At 45.8% G+C, this 21,331-nt stretch overlaps 1 protein-coding gene and 1 pseudogene across 1 annotated transcript; one reads left to right on the top strand and one right to left on the bottom strand.

The window, feature by feature from the left end:
* Positions 1-828: 828 nt before the first annotated feature.
* LOC119292898 lies at positions 829-1,399 on the bottom strand (annotated as a pseudogene).
* Positions 1,400-13,311: 11,912 nt separating this feature from the next.
* On the top strand, positions 13,312-13,797 carry LOC119294035 (cortical cell-delineating protein-like). Its single transcript, XM_037572314.1, has one exon. The coding sequence runs from the start codon at positions 13,316-13,318 to the stop codon at positions 13,739-13,741; it is 426 nt and encodes a 141-aa protein (XP_037428211.1). The 5' UTR covers positions 13,312-13,315; the 3' UTR covers positions 13,742-13,797.
* Positions 13,798-21,331: the final 7,534 nt, after the last annotated feature.

Here is a 21,331-nt window from a genome sequence, read left to right as displayed (position 1 = left end):
CTCGTCTTATAACAGAATAGGACCGGGAGGAACACCGTTGGCGGCAGTGCGGCCTCCTCATCACCGAGGAGGACGAGCGCGCCATGGCGGAGTGGCGCCGGCGTTACCCGCAGGATGTCGCCGATGAGAACGCCTTCTGGGCGGAGAGGACGGCAAGGCGCCGCGCGGAGCGGGTGGACAGGCATCGGTGGAAGGCACTGGTCATATCGCAGATCGATCTCGTTAATGCAGGTGGGGAGTCGTTCTTTGACTCAGACGATCCTCGTTGGAAAGGCACGTGGCTCGATACCTCGAACAACACCAGCGAGTATGATGATGAGGACGACTCGAAGTAGGTTCTAGTTGGACCGTAGTTTTTTTATCGTGTTGGACTAGGTTTTTTATCAATCTGTGCTATGATGAACTATGTACGCATTGTGAAATATCTATGTATCTTTTTTTAATCTATGCATATGTTTTTTATATTTGTTCAGAGTGCATATATTGTTTGTGCGAGAGCGCGCGCACAATTTTTTGCAGTGGCTGCTGAAGCGGCTCGCGCGCGCTAAAATTTGCAGCGGCTGCTGGAGCAAGCGCACCATGCCGCGCTAAAACAGGCGATCCGCGTGCTGCAAATGGGATTTTAGCGCGCCGCGCGTAGCGCGGCTGTTGGAGATGCTCTTATGCGGAGGAGGATCGGACGGGAATTTTTCGCGGGAAAAGACGGCGTAGGGTCGAGGGTTGAGACGGAGGTCGAACCATCATCACAACGACGGCGACGGCAGATCCTCCTTTAATAGTAGAGACTATTGGATGAGGAGTGTGTGTTATTTTTTCTTTCGTTGCAAAGCACGGCCTTTTTTTAGTATATATAAATACGAGGAGTACATGGTTGTGTGCAAAAAAAATGGTAGTAGTACTAGTTATTACAAGGATTCAAATGTGGAAATGGAACGGTTCCACATCTCACGAAAATAAGAACGAAGTACGGATGGAAAGCAAATCTTATTCGGCGCCGGTGCAGCAGTACGCGTCCGTTAATGGCCTGTGCAAGTGAACTCGAACGGGCACGTCTTGCCGCAGTGGTTGAGGAGGAGGCTGATGTCCACAGGCACGTTGAGATGGATGCCGAGGACGTTGGCTCTGACGGCGGTGCACAGGCAGACGGCGGCATCAAGGTCGACCAACCCCTGGAGCAGCGGGCAGCACTCATCGTGCGCCGGAACGCCGACCTTGAGGCCGAGCAAGCCGCCGAGAATGTTGGCGCACACCCTCAGCTTTAGCGCGTCGATAGAGCACTGCCCGCCGTGGCCGTGCGCTCCTCCTCCGTGGTACGGGGCGGAACGACAACGGGCGGTGTCGGCACGACGACTGGCGGCTGGATGCTCAGGGCGACGAAGGTAGCAGCTCTGGATGCCATTGTGAGCGTGTGCTTGAGTAGGATATGCAGCTGGTGCTTTTGGTTTGGGATGCATGAGAGCTTGGAGAGTGTTGTATTTATAGCCAGGGGTATATGGATGCGTGCATGCATGGGATGGAACTGTTTGGCGTAGTAGCTTAGGCATGTATGCATGATCATACGTGGACATGTGCGATTCGATCGGTTTCGAGACTGCTAGGTTGTGCTCTCGGTGTACCATTTGTTTGATACGGCGAGATTTTAGCATGATCAGGACCGATGGTTTTGGAATATTAATCCTGAAGATACGGCAACAAGTTGAGCAATACCCTTGCATGTTCATGCATGTTAGGCTGTTAGCCAACCTTGTCATGCTACACAACATTTTTAGATTAAAAAGGACAAGATTATGCAAGCAAGTTGAGAATTAAACCATGCGGTGTGAGCGCTTGGACTTCATTAGCGATGCGTGCGCGGCGCAATGGACAAGGAAATAATAATAGGAAACACTAAAAATTTAACGTTAGAAATTTAGGCGTGATAAATCTGACATTTTATGGCAATTTATATTGCGCGATTATGACAAATTTAGTTTGCAAAGCGCGGCATTTTTTTGGTAAATAAACTGGGATGGATTTGGCATGCTCGCCAACTAAACATGCCATCCTCGGAGAACATTATTTGCCATGAAAAATGTTTGATTTGCCATGGTAAAGAATCTGAAATCAGATTGGTAGTGGAGTCCATAATAATATGCATATGACATCGAGGGTTATGCTACCTACCTACTTCCATGTGAGACCAATATTGAGCCAGCTAGAACCGTGTTCATCTGTGATGTGGGCTCTACAGGTTTATGCTTTGATAGTCATCTGGATTGATTATCAAATGATACAGATTAATCAGGCACTAATCACTATCCTTTTTATTGATACCAGTGAGAACTTTGGCTGATTTTCCTTTTTAAGGAAACGTTTTTCATAGAATAAGCTATAGGCTTAATCTGTGTGTGTCCTAGCTAGGCCTCAAGTCAAGTACTCGGTGTGTCGGTCTATGAAACCTTAACAGTTTTTCTCTCTAATAAACCCAACTTCAACAGATTTTTAATCCCAACATGTTGCTGTTGGAAATATGAGCGATTCACCGAATGATTTTATTAAAAAATACTAGATAAAGCATGACTAAAATAGCAAATATAAAGCAAGTCATGCAACCTGACAGAGAGAAGGTAAACATCGTTTGTATATATGAATTTGAGGTAAACACATCTAGAACAGACACTAGATGAAGTTGCTTATACGAAACAGAACCTAACATACGTAGGGCAGAAACTAGGGCCAACAACTGTAGGAGGACTTCTAACAGAAAGGAGAAGAACACGTACGGCACAGCATCAGCAGAAGCGCTGGACTTGGGGTCGGTGTCCTTGCCTGCCATGTCGTCGAGGAGGTCGTGGACGTCGGGGAAGAAGTCATCGTCAGGGAAGTAGTCGTCGGCGACCGGATCGTCCGTGATGAAGCAGCCAGTAGTCGCGCTGAGCGCTCCCCAAAAACCTTATCACCCTTCTCCCATACAGGACTCAAAAGGTGTGGTCTCGGAGGCCTACTGTCCCGACATGCGGTGCACGCAGCAAGCCGGGATGAGGAAGACAGCAGTAGCGCAGAGGTTGGAACTGTGTGGCGAGAGGAAGAGGACCTTCTGATGTGTCTCTCGGGAGAGGAGCGACCTCTCTTATATAGGCATAGCAGAGGTATGCGAACAGGCTGGGGAGACGAAGTGAACAGGAAACACGCGAAGAGGTGCACCGTTCGTATTCATTATCCACTATCGCAGAACTTTTCAGCTCCCAGGTGACCTTTCGTATACCCGTAGTGCGTGGCAAAAATTTAGACATCGGCTCGGCTCATTCCCGCAACCCGCGGCGCGGCGCGGCGCGGCGCGGCGTGACGAGGCGAGGCGTGGCGGGCGGCAGAGGAGGAGCGCGCGTGGATGTCCCTCTTGTTCTCATGCTCATACAAGTGGGGAAAGAACCTCCCTTATAAGGAGGTCCAATTCCCACTCAACTAGCAATGTGGGACTAAACTTTAGTAGTATCCCTTGCCTTGCACAAATGGGCTAAGTGGGCCTCTAGGATTTATTAGGAATTTCTACAATAGTTATTGGACTGCCCCAATATAGACTAAATTCCAGCAATCCCCCACCAGATCCCAGAGGCACACAGAAATTTGCCTTTGGTTCCAAAACACTGTTTTATATACCGGTACTGAAGTGGAGACTGTTAAGTTGAACTTCCACCTAGAACTCTATGCTACACTAGTAAGCAACTTGAACAGTGGACTGGGCCTTGAACTACAAGTTTTCTGCGAATCTAGCTTCACATAAAGCCTTGACCGACACGTGGCTACCGTGGGTCTTCCCCGCGGGTGGAGCTTATGCGTCATACTCCGTGACCTTTCATGAGTTTACTAGAGAGAACCCTACTCTCATAGATTGCGACGTTTGACAATCAGACTCATATAGGTGTGTTCTTCAAAAGATGTTCTGCAGGATAACATCTCTGCTTAAATAAGCTACTTAGAACACATTAAGATATACATCAAGCTGCCATGCAGATTAGGAGAGTATTGCATCTTCATGGAGTGGTATTGTGAATAGTAGGGATACTCTCCTCTCAGTTCACCAACAGCTTGTCTTCCACATCTAATTCACGGGATCTCCGATCACAAAGAATAGGTTACCACTGTGAACAACTCATATTGTGGGTCTCATACCCATCTCCCTCGATGCATTATCTATCACATTACGCGATAGACCCTTAGTAAAAGGATCTGCCAGATTTTTAGACGTTTGGATATAATCCAACGCAATAACTCCGGAGTTTTTTATTTTCCTGACAAACTTTAACCTTCTCTGAACGTGTCTTGATGACTTCATGTTATCCTTTGAGCTGCTCACTTTCGTGATCACAGTTTGATTGTCGCAGTTCATAAGGACACTCGGTACAGGTTTCTCAACAACCGGCAAGTCATTCAAGAGCCGGCGAAGCCAATCTGCTTCAACCGTAGCTGTATCTAGTGATGTGAGTTCTGCTTCCATTGTTGACCTCGTTAAGATGGTCTGCTTGCAAGACTTCCAAGAAACAGTGCCACCTCCATGAGTGAATACATAACCGCTCGTGGCCTTTATCTCATCAGCATCTGAGATCCAGTTTGAGTCACTATACCCTTCAAGCACCTTTGGGTGCCCAGTGTAGTGAATTCCATAATTCGCAGTGCCTTTCAAATAACGCAAAACTCTCTCTAGAGCTTTACAATGTACATCTCCTGGTTTTGAAACAAACTGACTCAGTTTGCTAACAGCAAAAGAGATGTCAGGTCTTGTAGCACTGGCTAAGTACATAAGCGAGCCAATAATCTGAGAATACTTCAATTGATCTCTAGCAATTCTTCGATTCTTTCGAAGCAGCACACTAGCATCATATGGTGTTGGAGAGGGCTTGCAGTCACTATAGCCAAAGTGACTCAAGATCTTTTCCACATAGTGAGATTGAAGCAATGTAATCCCACCATCATCATCTCTCAACAACTTGCTGTTCAGAATGACATCAACCACTTCTAAATCCTTCATCTCAAAACAACGAGATAGGAAATCCTTTACCTCCTTAATAACATTCAGATTTGTTCCGAAAATCAGTATGTCATCAACATACAAGCAAAGCATAACTCTCTCGCCCCCACCATGGTGATAGTACACACATTTATCAACTTCGTTCACAACAAAGCTTGCAGCTGTTAAAGTTCTTTCGAACTTCTCATGCCACTGTTTGGGTGCTTGCTTGAGTCCATACAAAGACTTCAACAACTTGCATACTTTTCCTTCCTGACCATCTATTACAAATCCATCTGGTTGTTCCATATAAATTTCCTCATCCAACTCTCCATTTAGGAAAGCAGTCTTAACATCCATTTGATGAACGAGAAGACCATGTGAGGCACCTAGTGAAAGTAGAACTCGAATAGTGGTCAGTCGAGCCACAGGTGATTAAGTATCAAAAAAGTCTTCACCTTCCTTTTGGGTATAACCCTTAGCCATGAGCCGAGCCTTGTACTTTTCGATAGTACCATCAGGCCTAAGCTTCTTCTTGAATACCCATTTGCATCCTATAGGTTTGCACCCGTAAGGACGATCAGTTATCTCCCAAGTTTCATTCGCCAAGATGGAATCCATCTCGCTACGAACTGCTTCCTTCCAGTAGTCAGCATCTTCAGATGCATAGGCCTCTGAAATAGAACTGGGAGTGTCATCTATGAGATACACAAGAAAATCACCACCAAAGGACTTTGCAGTCCTCTGTCTCTTGCTCCTAGTAGGAACTTCATTGTTCTCCTCCACAGGACTGTCAAAGTGTTCCATCGAAACGGCAGGTTCGGTAATTGTAACTGGTTCCTGATTCGATGAACTAGGCATCTCCTGATTAGATGAGGTAGCCATATCCTTCATGGGAAAGATATCTTTAAAGAAAGTCGCATCATTTGACTCCATGATCGTACCGACATGCATGTCAGGTACCTCAGATTTTACAACCAAGAATCTATAGCCAATGTTATGAAAAGCATGTCCCAGGAAAACACAGTCCACAGTCTTTGGTCCAAGCTTCCATTTCTTTGGAATTGGAACATTGATTTTCGCCAAACAACCCCATGTTCGTAGATAAGAGAGTTTTAACCTTTTCTTCTCCCATTCCTCAAATGGAGTTATCTCTTTGTTCTTTGTGGGAAATCGGTTTAGGACATGACATGCAGTCAATATCGCCTCCCCCCACCATGCCTTGGAGAGACCCGATGTGTCTAACATGGCGTTAACCAAATCAGTTAGAGTACGGTTCTTTTTTTCGGCCACCCCATTTGACTGAGGTGAATAGGGAGGCGTCCTCTCATGGATTATACCATGTTCCGCACAAAAAGCATCAAATTCATTGGAAAAATACTCTCCACCACGGTCGGACCTAAGCCTCTTGATTTTTCGATCAAGTTGGTTTTCCACTTCAGCTTTATAGATCTTGAAAAAGTTCAAAGCCTCATACTTAGATTTCAAAAGATACACACGGCAGTATCTAGTGGAGTCATCAATTAACGTCATGAAATATTTCTTTCCACCTTTTGTCAACACACCATTTATTTCACATAGATCTGAATGTATGAGCTCTAGTGGTGCAAGATTTCTCATTTCCGCAGTCGTGTGAGACTTACGAGGTTGCTTAGCTTGCACACACACTTGACCCTTGATAGTGGTGAAACTATGGATTAAGCTCAACTTCGCTAGTCGCAACATGCAACCAAAGTTAACATGACAAAGACGTGAATGCCACATATTTGATTCACTATTGTTGCAAATATGATTAACAACTTTATTGCAAACGTCTGATAAAGATAAACGAAACAGGCCTCCTGACTCATAGCCTTTACGAACAAAGGTTCCATACTTGGATATTACAAATTTATTTGACTCAAAGACAAGCTTGTAGCCATCTCTACATAGAAGAGATCCGCTAACAAGATTTTTATTGACGGAGGGGACATAATGTACGTTCTTCAGCCGCACGATCTTCCCCGAAGTAAACTTCAGATCGATCGTGCCAACACCATGAACAGAAGCACTTGAACCGTTGCCCATCAGCACGGTTGAAGTCCCTGCGGTCTGATAAGACGAAAACATGGAAATATCACCGCATACATGCACATTAGCACCCATGTCAATCAACCAGTCAGGAGAATGACATACTGAAAGAATAGTGGGAAATATACCATACCCAGCATCCTTCATGTCAGTGTCTCCAATGACAACATTAGCGTTCTTGCGGCCTTTCCCAGGATGACGCTTGTCATAGCGCTTAGGGCAACTAGGAGCCCAATGATCAGGATCTCCACACACATGATAAGCACCTTTCTTCTTGCCATTCTTCTTCTTGAAGTTCGTGTGTTGCACAACCTTGTTCTTCCCATCAAACTTTGCTTTACCATCAAACTTGCCCTTGTTCTTAAACTTGTGGGGCTGGAAGTTCTGCTTCTGTACTACATTGGCACTAGATCCTCCCTCAATACCTCGAGCACGTGTGTCCTTTGCTCTCGCCTTTTCTTCCACATCAAGAGTACCAATGAGATCCGGAACAGAAAACTCCTGTCTCTTATGTTTCAATAAGGTAGCAAAGTTCCTCCATGAAGGAGGAAGCTTAGTGATGATACCCCCGGCAACAAACTTGTCCGGTAGCATGCAATTGAAGTGCTCAAGTTCTCTAGCAAATGACTGTATCTCATGAGCCTGCTCAACCACGGAGCGCTCTTCAGTCATCCTGTAATCATAGAATTGCTCCATGATGTACAGCTCAGTGTCGGCATCCGAGACCCCAAACTTGGCCTCGAGTGCGTCCCACATATCTTTTCCATTATCAATTGACGCATAAGCATCAACTATGTTCTCTCCAAGAACACTCAAGAGTGCGGCCTTAAACAAGGTATCCATTTTCTGAAAAGCTTGTGCCTGTTGGGCATCTTGCTCTCTTTCAGGTTTGCCAAGAGTGGCATCATAGCAACTCATGGTTTGAAACCATAAGACTTCTCTCACGCGTCACCTCTTATAGTGGATACCCTCAAACATAGGAGGTCTCATGGAAGCAGCAAAACCACTTGGGGTAAATTGCCTATAATAAGGTTTTTGGATTGTTGGAAATATGAGCAATTTACCGAATGATTTTATTAAAAAAATACTAGATAAAGCATGACTAAAATAGCAAATATAAAGCAAGTCATGCAATCTGACAGAGAGAAGGTAAACATCGTCTGCATATATGAACTTGAGGTAAACACATCTAGAACAGACACCAGATGAAGTTGCTTATACGAAACAGAACCTAACATACGTCGGGCAGAAACTAGAGCCAAGAACTGTAGGAGGACTTCTAACAGAAAGGACAAGAACACGTACGGCACAACAGCAGCAGAAGCGCTGGACTTGGGGTCGGTATCCTCGCCTGCCATGTCGTGGAGGAGGTCATGGACGTCGGGGAAGAAGTCGTCGACGGGGAAGTAGTCGTCGGCGACCGGATCGTCCGTGATGAAGCAGCCAGTAGTCGCGCTGAGCGCTCCCCAAAAACCTTATCGCCCTTCTCCCGTACAGGACTCAAAAGGTGCGGTCTCGGAGGCCTACTATCCCGACGTGCGGTGCACGCCGCAAGCCGGGATGAGGAAGACAGCAGTAGCGCAGAGGTTGGAACTGTGTGGCGAGAGGAAAAGGACCTTCTGATGTGTCTCTCGGGAGAGGAGCGACCTCTCTTATATAGGCACAATAGAGGTACGCGAACAGGCTGCGCCGGGAGGTGAAGCAACGGAGGGAGACGAAGTGAACAGGCAACATGCGAAGAGGTGCGCCGTTCGTATTCATTATCCACTACCGCATAACTTTTCAGCTCCCAGGTGACCTTTCGTATACCCGTAGTGCGTGGCAAAAATTTAGACATCGGCGCGGCGCGGCGCGGTGACGCGTCGGGACGAGGCGAGGCGGGCGGCGGAGGAGGAGCGCTCGTGGATGTCTCTCTTGTTCTCATGCTCGTACAAGTGGGGAAAGAACCTCCCTTATAAGGAGGTCCAATTCCCACTCAACTAGCAATTTGGGACTAAATTTTAGTAGTATCCCTTGCCTTGCACAAATGGGCTAAGTGGGTCTCTAGGATTTATTAGGAATTTCTGAAATAGTTATTGGGCTGCCCCAATATAGCCTAATTTCCAGCAGTTGTCTGCCTATATATGTGTAATCTAATTACCATGTCAAAGCGAATTATCAAGAAAGAGTGTGACTAAATCTCAGTCGACTATGACTTAACAAAGTCTCAGTCAAGTGACAGAATCTATTAAAAAAATAATTTAAAAAATACACAATCTCCACGTAAAATCTTTTTTTTAACTATCTCCACGTAAAATATGACGAATATAGTATCGACTGAGACTTTGTTAAATCTCGGTCGATTGAGATTTAACAAACTCGATCAAGAAAACTATACCTATATAGGCCCTACTTTTATCTTATTAAATCTATTTCGGAGAAATAGAAATTACCATGTCCGTGACTCGATGAGATTGACACGTTATACATTTTCCTTTAATCCTTACTGTGGGGAACAATTATTTTTTCATGCTCTGGGCAAACTAAGAATGGGTCAACAAGAGCAAGTGAAACGAAACGCGCGACAAATTTGTGCGCATCATCGGGTTCACGGGCGCCCAAGGGGAGCTAAATAATTAATTGTCTTCCCAACCATGGCCATGAATGATTCCATCGACTTAATCGCATCTGTCTAATATAAGCTCTTGTTTCTAGTGAGCACCCAGTGGGTCAGAAGGTCATATATGCAGGTACAGCGGTACACACACAAAGTTGTTTGTTCACATCTGAAATATTCTCAGGCAACTTGCCCTACCGATCTGCGTTGTCCGGATCAAACATTCACAAACCACGACCGTACTCCGGTTTCTTGAAACAAACTTTCATCTAGCAAAAGAGTGTGCGCAACGGTAGAAAAAAAATAATACACACCCCTGATCCAATAACCATGACTCGATCCACGTCCTTTATTTCAACACATGGCATCCCATTTGTGTTGTCATTATATTCAGATTTTTTTAAATGGTTAGCAGGTAATAACATCATATTCAGATTCTGCATATTTTTTAATTAAATTTCATATATAACATGTTATATTTGGAGTTTGTATTTAAAAGATATGAATATTTTTGACAATCATTTGACATGTATTACGGGTTGATTAAACTGAAACTATCACTTTGTAGGAAACCCCGGTATTTTGGTATTGCGGGATATGTACTGTGGGTTGATTAACTTAAAACTATAGTGCGCTGATTTTTGGGGGCCTTAGCACGATGACTTCCCCACTATCTTCTACAACAAGGTTTGCCTGACTCCAGTGACGGACGATAACGGCGGCGCGCCTTCGGCTCGCTCTAGTGGTTGTAGCCGTCGATAGGTGGTCCATATATCACCTGGTTATAATTTTTATCACCTCTTATGTTCTCTGTATTGCCATGATTGATGATACTTAAATTGGAAATTTCTCTCCAAAAAACTTAAAACTATGGCTAACATGGATGAACATGCAAGGGTATTGCTCAACTTGTTGCCCTATCTTCAGGATTAATATTCCAAAACCATCAGCCCCTGATCATGCTAAAATCTTGCCTTATCAAACAAAGTGATACACCCAGAGGACAACCTAGCAGTCCCGAAGCCGATGGAATCGCACATGGCCACGTATGATCATGCACACATGCCTAAGAGCAACTCTAGCAGACCCCGCATCCCGCCGGCCCGCAAAACTCGTTTGCAGTTCGCGCAAAACCACTTTTGCGGGCCGGCGCGGGCTAGCATAGACGCAGACCCCCCCAAACGGATCCGTAAAAAAGTATATTCGCGGAATATGCTTTTTACGGGTCGGCTTCTACGGGTTTTGCTCGGGCACCACCGTGAAGACCCGCATACATAAAAACTGCAAATCTCTCATTTGACATAGGTTTGGGAAACAAGTTCAAATTCAAAGCACATAAACAGTTTGCGCGTAAATAAAAGCGAAGTTCATAACGCAAAAGAGGGCATGCAAAAGGTTTGCGCCCATGTCCGGCATCATCTTGGGGGTCGATCTTCACTCCGCGCCATGGAATCCACCTCCACCGAATTGAAGTTCATCGGCGCCACCGAATCCACCTCCCTCGCTTGTTGCAACCCCCGCACCGAAATCATCCACATTGCCACCATATGGAGCAGAGAAAACATCACCGGAACTTGAACACGGACCGGCCGAATCTACCATTCTTCTCTTCAAGATCTCTCTCCTTGCCATATCATGCCATGTTTTGGTGAGGTCGTCCATGTCATTGCGGTTCATTGACATGATCTTGTTCTCTTCGGCGAGCAACAATGACATAGATTTGTTCTCGGAGGCGCGTGCTTTTCTCTCCTCAATGGCAGCTTTGCGGAGCCCCTATTCCTTGAGCATTTGCCACTTTTCTTGCTTCTCTTTTTCCTTCTTCTCGGCCAAATCTTTCTTGATCTCCAATGACTTCAACAACATCAACTCGTTTGATTGCACCATGGCATCAATCTTCTCCCTCAAGCTCGATGCTTCTTGCTCTCTCTTGATCTTCTCTCTCGTCTTCTTGTCGCCATCAGGCTTGTGCTCATTTCTTGGGCCATATCATCATCTTCGTCTTCATCCATGTTTGCAAGTGAGCCTCTCTTTGGTGGGGATTCTCTATCGATCAACTTCCACTTATCGCACTTTTGGAGTAACTCCCAACAATGCTCTAACTTGAAGAATCTGCCTTCCGAAGCTTTCATGGCCTTGTATCTATGTTGAGCAATCTTGTCCTACAAAATGTGAACAAAGTGATGCAATTATTTCCCATGATACATTATGATGATGCACAACTTGAACAAAGGAAAAACAAACTCACATAATCGGATTCCACGGTGCCACTTGGAGGTGCGTTGCGTACTTGCTCCAAGCAAGCTGCCCAACGGCTGCACATAGGCTTGATATTCTCCCAACGCCCTTGAAGCGACCGAAATGTGCGTGGAGTCCTATTGGGATACTTTCTCATAATGCGGAAGTATTGATCTTCGATCCTTTGCCAATATCTCTTGGCGGTTTGAGAAACACCCGTGCATGGATAAAGAGACACCACACTCCATGCTTGGGTCAAAGCTTGATCTTCCAAGATCGTGTAGTTCTTCGATCTTTGGATCTTCCCACTCTTTGATTGCGATTCCTCAAACGTTCCCGCTTTGATCTCCTCCAATTCGTCCGCGCAACCATGATCATCCACGCCGCCGTCCATTTCATTGTAGTCGAATGGTTCGAAAGGGGATTGAGCAATGTCAACCGCGTTCGTGTCCAACAAGCTCACGAACTTGGTTGTTGCATTGTTCGAAGCACCGCTATAGCGAACGATAACAAGTCACGAGCTATCGACACTAATGGCGAAAATGAAAGGGAATCGCTAGACCGAAGAGGCATACCTTGCAGCCATTTCGTCGAACACCTCGCTCGCGGGGGGAGCGGCACCGTTGAACGGCATCGCCGGAGCACCTCCTTGCGGGGGGATGGAGTGAGAGGTTGAAGAAGGTGGCTTCCTTTTATCCGGAACCTTCCTCCGCTTTACGCCCGCGGTCTTGCCGGCGTTCTCCGCCGCCGGCCGGGATCGCATTGCGGCGTTGGCGCCCGGAGCGCGGGCCATCGCGGCGGGGGAAACCGGATTCCCGCCCTGCACGACAACGTTGCCCTGCCACTTGCTGGCCGGCGCGGCGTGTGCTTGGGCAACGACGGCGGGGGCAACATGGCCAGCGACGAGATCCGCCCGAGGGGAAGGAGCATGCGCGACCTCGACGGTGACGAGGGACAGCACGGGAGCATCCATGGCGGCGAGGAACGGCCGGGGAGGAGGAACCGGAGCTTGCGGGGGGTGGGCAATGGTGGCGGAGGGTGCGGGGAGCGGGAAAGGGCGCGTGGAAATGTCCCTCCCGCTAAATCTCGCGCCGGATAGGCGTTCAGCTCGGATCGGCCTCCCAACCCGTGAAGATGGAGGTTGGGGGAGAAGATTTGCCGCACCCCACAAAAAAAATTACGGGCCGGGGCGGGATGCGGGATCTTCTCGGGCTGCTTTTCCGGCCCCGACCCGTAATTTAGTGGTTATTTTGTGGACCGGGGCGGAATACGGGGTCTGCTAGAGTTGATCTAAGCGACTACGCAAACAGTTCGATCCCATGCATGCACGCATCCATATCCCCCGGCTATAAATACATCACTCTCTCCAAGCTCTCATGCATCCCAAACCCAAAGCACTAGTAGCTATCCCACTCAAGCACACCCTCACGATGACATCCAAAGCTGCCATCTTCGTTGCCCTGTGCATCGTCCTCTCCTCCGTCGCCGCGCACGGCTGCGGACCTTATTGCCAGCCTCTAGTCGTTGTGCCGACGCCGCCCGTTGTCGTTCCGCCGCCGTACCATGGAGGAGGAGCGCACGGCCACGGTGGGCAGTGCTCTATCGACGCGCTAAAGCTGCGGGTGTGTGCCAACGTTCTCGGCGGCCTGCTCGGCCTCAAGGTCGGCGTTCCGGCGCGTGACGAGTGCTGCCCGCTGCTCCATGGGTTGGTCGACCTTGATGCTGTTGTCTGCCTCTGCACCGCTGTCAGGGCTAACGTCCTCGGCATCCACCTCAACGTGCCTGTGGACATCAGCCTCCTCCTCAACCACTGCGGCAAGACGTGCCCGTCTGAGTTCACTAGCCCATTCCATTGACGGACGCGTACTGCTGCACGGGCGCCGAATAAGATTTGCTTTCAGATTCTAAAAAATATGGAAATGTTAACACCCACACGTGTGGGCGTTTGCATCTCGCCCACACGCGTGGATCCGCATCCGTTCGTGAGCGCACGAATCTTGGCATGTTTCTAGTGCCACGTAGGACTGGCCTAATGTATCGGCGTTCACCCGGTCGCCCGCACGGTCGTTTCACCACACAGGAGGGGCTGGTGTGGGCGTTCAGCAGTTCACCCACACGCCACTTTCCACGCATGCACAAGAGCTATTGTGGGGCATTTGCCATCTCGCCCACACGCCCGTCTCCTCTCCCACACCCAAGTTGCTAGTTGCCATGTGTTTTGCAGTGCACATGGCAACTGCCCTAGTGTGCTTTATAAGCAGGTGGCAACTCTCTTTTTACCCGAGTTTCCATGTGTTTTGCAGGGTACACGGCGACTACCTAGTATGCACGTAAGCAGATAGCAACTCTCTTTTACCGAGTTGCCATGTGTTTTTGCATGGTACATGGCAACTGCCCTAACGTGCACATAAGCAGATGACAACTCTTTCTTTTACATGGCAATTGTCCTAGCATGCTTGTGAGCACATGACAACTCTCTCAACTGCCTAGTGTTAGTATGTGGCAACTTCTAAAGTTTTGAAATCATGGCAACTACAGTAGACTAGACCATACATGGCAACTGCAGTTGAGCAACCATGACAATTGTATGGTACGAGGCCTGACATACGGGGCGTGTGGGCGTTATCTACTTCGTCCACACGCACGCGTGTGAGAGAGATCGGGAGGGAAAAAAAGGTATGTGGGCATTACTTGTTTTGCCCACACGTAGGTGTGTGGACTGTTCCTCTTATACACCACACAAAATATGTGGGCAGACTCCCTAATGCCCACATGTGTGGCACTTATCGGCGTCCAAAAAATAATAATATTTGCTTTCGAGCCGTACAACTCGAGAGGAGGCAGCGCCAACAATCACGACAGCGACCGATGCGTTGGATCCGGGAGCCTTGACGTCGTGCAGGATGGGATGACGTATCCAGGTCGGACGGCGGCGAGTGGCGCCGACACTTCATATTTGACCACGATGCGGTGCACTATCACTACTAGGAAAAGGCCTGCTAGTGGCGCACCTATTTTGGCTACTAATGACGCACTACAGGTATGCCACTAGCACGAGAGAGTGCGCCATTAGTATATTACACGGTTCGCCATTACTATCTGACTTAGTAATGACGCACCACGTAGAAGTGCGCCATTACTAACAATTATTTTCGATTTTTTTTGTCAAATCATTGTTATTTTGGTGTCCACATTTGAATCCTTGTAACCAGTACTACTCTTTTCGTTTTTAGCAAACAACCTAATAGTCGTTTTCTTTGTGACAAACATGTACTCTTCGTATTAATATATAACATCAGTAATCTTTGTCTGGCTGTCTCCTCCTTTTTCAAGAAAGAAAGTTAGAGTTTGTGCCTCTCGCCGGCGCCGACGTAGGTCCGTCTCGTCTCTGATGGCCCTAGGGCCATGGAGGCGCGGTGGATCCTGGCATGGGCCGGCAGGAGGGCTCCGTTTTTAGTCTTTTTTACAATCTTGCTAGGGTTTGTGTCCTGCTTAGGAAGACAAGACGCCGGCGGGTCCCTGAAGATGAAATAAAGGTCTCCCGCCTAGCCCCCATTCCGGCGGTGCGTCTAGCATCGTTGGTGGGCATGTGGAGATGTGTCTCATGCAGATCTATCTTTGATGGATTTGATCGGATCTCGTCGTTGTTCGTTTACGTTTGTGTGTCCTCGGTTTGGATCCTTCCGAACTACGTTATATTTCATTGGCGGCGGTTGCTATTCTGGGATGCTGGTCCTATGGGGTTTTAGCACGACGACTTCCCAACTATCTACTACAACAAGGTGTGCCCGACTCCGGCGATGGAGGGCGATGTCGGCGGCGCACCTTCGGCTCGCTTCAGTGCTTGTAGTCGTTGCTAAGTGGTCTACAAATCTGTATATAATTTTTATTTCAGGTGTTCGTTGTACTATCATGATTGAAGATGAATAGATTAGAAGTTTTCACGCAAAAAAATATATCATCAATGAGCAATAATTATTGCTCTAGTTAATTGCCCTTTTGTTTTCTTTTTGAAACACACAAGTACTGATCTAGACGCGCGTGCACATACAGATTGCAGCTTCTTCATTTTTGAGAACTATGACGCCTCACGCGTTGCTGCGGGAATCATGCCAAAACAAATGGGTAAATAGGTGTTTAAAAATATGGATAAGTATATTTTTCGTCCTCAAACTTTTTCGAGAGTTTAGAAATTGTCCCTCAACTCAAAACCGAATAGTTTTCGTCTCTCAACTATCAAAACCGGATAGTTTTCGTCCCTCATACCGCTTCGGGCGGTTTTCGTCCGGCATGAACAGTAATTTCGAAAAAAATAGCAAAAAAACTGAAAATTTGTGAGATCAAAGTTCCTCACGTGCGTATGCATACAAAATTTCATATTGTTTGGACATTCCAGGTGCTCATGACAAAGAAAAAACTGTAAATATGTACGGCAATGAACAGTAAATTAGAAAAAATAGCAAAAAAATAAAATAAAGTATGAAATTTTTAGCATCAAAGATGCTTGGGTGTGCAAGGTGTTTGCAAATTTTCGTGCTCAAATGACATATGAGGAGCTCTAGCAAGAAAAAAACAAAATAGTCCACTTTTTCAAAGTTTCTTTCCCAGCTAATTTTTGTTTTTTTCCACGGGCTCCCACAATGTCCAAACACCATGAAATTTTGCAGGCACATTGAGCACCAAAGCATCTTGGATGCCAACATTTTTCATATTTTTTTGGATTTGTTTTCTACTTTTTTCGAATTTACTGTTCATCAAAGTACATATTTATGGTTTTTCCTTTGTCACAAGCTCCTGGAATGTCTAAATAGGACCAAAATTGGTATGCACCTTGCGCACCCGAGGAACTTTGATCCCACAAATTTTCAGATTTTTTTATTCTTGTTGCAAATTTACTATTCACCGGTTTACTGTTCATGTCAGACGAAAAGCGCCCGAAACGGCACGAGGGATGAAAACTATCTGGTTTTGATAGTAAAGGGACGAAAACTATCCGGTTTGGAGTTGAGGGACGATTTCTAAATTCTCGAAAGAGTTTGAGGACGAAAAATATACTTATCCCTTAAAAATACGTAAAACAATTGTAATAGTTGTTTGAAGTCCGTGTCCGTCTTCGGCTGAAGTCTGTTCGTTTCGTCTCCTCTCGCCTCCTTCAGTTGCACCTATAAAAGGGAGGTCGCTCCTCTCAGAAAGACGCACCAGAACTACTTCTTCCTCTCGCCAGCTGTTCATGTCGCTGAGCTACTGTTGTCTTCCTCATCCCGGCTTGTGGCATGCACTGCGAGTCGGGAAAGTAGGCCTCCGAAATCGCACCTCTTTGAGTCCTATACGGGAGAAGGGTGATATGGTTTTTGGGGAGCGCTCTGCGCGACTACTGACTCCTTCGTCATGGACGCCCTGAACTCCGACGACTTCTTCCCCAATGTCCACAACCTCCTCGATGACATGGCTAGCGAGGATGTCGACCCCAAGTCCAGTGCTCCTGTTGTTGCTGTTGTCCCGTACGTGTTCTTGCTCTTTCTGTTAGAGGCCCTGCTACAGTTCTTTGTTCTAGTGGTTGCCCTAAGATATGTTAGGTTCTATTTCATATATGCAACTTGCTATATTGTTTTCTCTAGATATGTTTAGTTATAGTTCATATATGAAGATGCTATTTACCTTCTCTTTGTCAAATCGCATGACTTGTTTTATCACTGCTATACTAGTCATGCTTTATCTAGTATTTCTATTAATAAAATCATTCGGTAAATTGCTCATATTTCCAACATCACCATAGCGTTGGTGCGGGTTGATTCAACACGATGCACACATGGGAGCTTGAAGTCAATGGGCACATGGTAGCATGACCAGCTACATGGAGTCATGTTAATATGGAGTTGGGGTGTCTGATGAACGATTTCATTCATGTTGATGGAGGGGCTACAAGGTAAGTGAAAGGAGAGTTGAAGCCTATTTCAATGGGAAAAGGGAGTGACATGTTGTTCGTGTTGAGACTATATTACACTCGACATCAGTCGATGATGTCAGTGGTTCTCTGGTATTGGGTTGTGGTGGTGTGTGTTCGTGAACCAGTATAGTCGCCCAGGACAGCAGAGACTCAACACGAGCCGCGAGGAGTACTATGAGCATGGGATGTGGCGACTGGCCAAGGCACTCATGGTCAGGTGGACACATCTAAAGATGGATGAGAGTTGACCATGAAGAATCTGCACAAGTGGTAGAAATTCCAAATGTCAAAATCTTGGAGAGTACGTTGTCGTATATTCTATGGTGTTCGGTCCACATTGCAAACTGCGGATGAAAAATGCAAAAGAAGGTAGAGTGCTATAGCTGTGGGGGTATGTAAAAGACAGTCCAAAAAAGAATGAGGCAACTGCGAATTTGACTCGAGGTGACTAAAGAGCAACAGAAAATTCTTTCGAGTTCATACACGCAGTCAACAATAGCGAGAATGGTGAGTTACAAAATTTTATATGTGGCATCAAATATGCGAGTTATTTGCTCTGATGCAGATCAAGAAAGAAGCTACCAGGATGATGATAAATCAGTGTAGTCAGATATGGTGACTTTTATGATCGACATATGGTGGCGTTGGATACTCCACAAAGATAGTACATAATTTTCGTGAGAAAATTTGATTACAGTTACAAATGGAGTCACTTAGAGTCAAGGGAGTAGTAGTAGATCTCATGGTTAATAGTTCAAGTCCAGGTACACATAGGTTCGCACATGGTGGCTTCTAGATGGCGAGGTCATATTCATCAAGGTGGAGTGTTAAAATTATGTGTCGAACATTAGGCGTATGGGTTGTATTACAGTTGGACTTGTAATTAGCGGAGAGCTAGGTGTTTGAGTTGCGAACACGTGTAACCTGAGGCTATTATATAAAGGCATCGCGAGTAGTTAAAATATACTAGACATAATTTGTAGGTTAATTTAGAGATCACAATAGGGATGGTCCAGGCGCCTGTGGTAGGGTTGGTTGGACTAGGCGTGGCGCAGAGTGTTGTATGGTGGCCATAGAGGGCTTATCGTCAACTGTATCATGTGATTTGATACATGATAAGGAGCACGTAGAGTCATGCCTCGGGAATTTAGCCATGTTGATGAACCTCATTTATAAATCTCGATATCATGCTCGTGCTTGTGTGATTGCTTGTACTCCATAGATCGATGTGGCCTTAGAGGGCTTATCGTCAACTGTATCATGTGATCGATGTACAATCTCGCTTAACAACGTCCAAAACGACCTCCGGTCCCGACCCAAGCCATACAACAGTTCGGCCTTGAGTCCACCCAAAGATTGCCAAAACATGACTAGAATTATTACAACTTCGTCGAATATGAGTAATAAAAGAACTACATTCGGTCATACTATATATCTTTAATCTCTCTAACAAGAAAGGCGTATTTTGATATGTTTGTATCTCCACTTTTCATCATGTCTGCCTCCAAACTGTCGCTTTCAACATCAATTGGTAGATTGCTCCACTGTAAAGCTAGCAATAGTCCTCCTCGGATCGCCAAGATCTCAGCCTCCAATACATCATCGCACGAAAAAAGATGCCTGCGAGAACTAAATATGATTGCGCCGGTGTGGTCACGGAGCAGCATGCCCATTCCTCCCACACCATCCAAAATGGATCCATCTGTGTTCAGTTTTACATGCCCAGTGGCCGGAGCAGTCCATGGGACTAGTTCAGTGGTGGCGATATTGCATGTGTGAGCTTGTAGAGGGAAACAGAACTGAAGCGGTGCTTTTCCTTTCACATTATCATCATCAGGACTAGATGCAATGGATTGTAAGGAGGATATATAGCTTGACAAAAATCTGAAGGAGACATCAACAGGGGAGCGGGCTTATAATGTACGAGCTCGTTTCTAACATACCAGATCCTCCAGAAGAGCATCAACCAGCGAACTTGTGTATGCTCGTCACTCTCACAAATATACTGAATGAACCAATCAGACCCGTCGGCTTGATCGAAGAAACATCCGGTAGAAACCATTCAGCTGCCATAGCCTTGAATTATTCTAACATGCTATGTATTGTGCAATATTACATTAAAAAACATACAACTTTTCAATTACCTCTTTGGAAGTGTCACGGATTCTGCAGGAATTTAGAGAGAGAACATGAACAATTTTAACATGTTCCCTATTATCTCTACTCCTAACGCTCGCGTCAGTGTACGTCTTACCTTCTTTCCTTTGATGGCGGGCTTGCCCGTCCTGACAATAAAAATAGTTGCTATTTTGCACAATATATTTGCAATGAAATCCACATGTTTTATCTATGTATAGCCTTCCTTTGATGGTTTGGTTCAGCCTAAATGTTGGCGCACTATGGAAAATTTGAAGCTCCTCTTTCAAGAAGAAGAAGAAGAAGAAGAAGAAGAAGAAGAAGAAGAAGAAGAAGAAGAAACTATATAAAAAATAAAGCAGAAAAGAAAAAAAACTATATAAAAAAATTACTCAAAAATAAATCGAAGAAAATAAATAATGCAGAAAAGAAAAAAATATATATAAAGCAAAAATATTCACAAAGAAACTAAATACAACATAAAAACTACTCAGAAATAAATAAAAAAAATAAAGTAGAAAAGAAAAAACTAAAATTATATAAAGCAGAAATATTCACAAAGAAACTAAATACAACATAAAAACTACTCAGAAAAAAATACAGCAGAAAAAAATTTAAAAAAATTACTCAAAAATAAATAGAAGAAAATAAATAAGGCAGAAAAGAAAAAAAATTATATAAAGCAAAAATATTCACAAAGAAACTGAATACAACATAAAAACTACTCAGAAATAAATAGAAGAAAAAAATAAAGCAGAAAAGAAAAAACTAAAATTATATAAAGCAAAAATATTCACAAAGAAACTAAATACAGCATAAAAACTACTCAGAAAAAAATACAGCAGAAAACAGTTTATAAAAGAAATGTTGGGGCGCTGCCCAGTGGGCCTGCCAGACCTAGGGTGTGCAAATACATGCACAGAAGGGCCAGCAGGCTCACAGGGCAGCGCGCCCTAGTTAGGCCCAGAAGCCTGCTATATAGAGGAGTTTGAAAGGGCAGTCGCGGTTGGGTTTATAAACCAGTGCGGCTGCCCTTCGCTCGGCGAGGTGGGACTAAAAGTAGCGCAACGCGGGTGGCAGCGCACGGACCGGTTGGAGCCACCAACTGGTACTAAAGGCCCTCGTTTCCCGCCGCTTGGGCTGGTCAAAATTGGCCTTTAGTACCGGTTGGAGCCACCAACCGGTACTAACGGCCCATCCTATATATATTACACTTACAAAATTCAATTATCTCCTTCCATTTCTCGCGCGACAGCATCGATCTATCGCGCCGACGCCGTCGCCGCGCCGTCGTGCCATCGCCCCCGCCGTGCCGTTGCCCCCGCCGCCCGTCGTCGCCGTCCCCGCTGCCCTCGCCGCCCTC

This window comes from Triticum dicoccoides, chromosome 4B, assembly GCF_002162155.2.
Source record: "Triticum dicoccoides isolate Atlit2015 ecotype Zavitan chromosome 4B, WEW_v2.0, whole genome shotgun sequence".
Classification (NCBI taxonomy): Eukaryota; Viridiplantae; Streptophyta; class Magnoliopsida; order Poales; family Poaceae; genus Triticum; species Triticum dicoccoides.
This window is presented reverse-complemented; position numbering and strand designations above follow the sequence as displayed.

Coding starts and splice junctions, on each gene's coding strand:
- LOC119294035 (XM_037572314.1), top strand. CDS start 13,316: ATGACATCCAAAGCTGCCATCTTCGTTGCCCTGTGCATCGTCCTCTCC.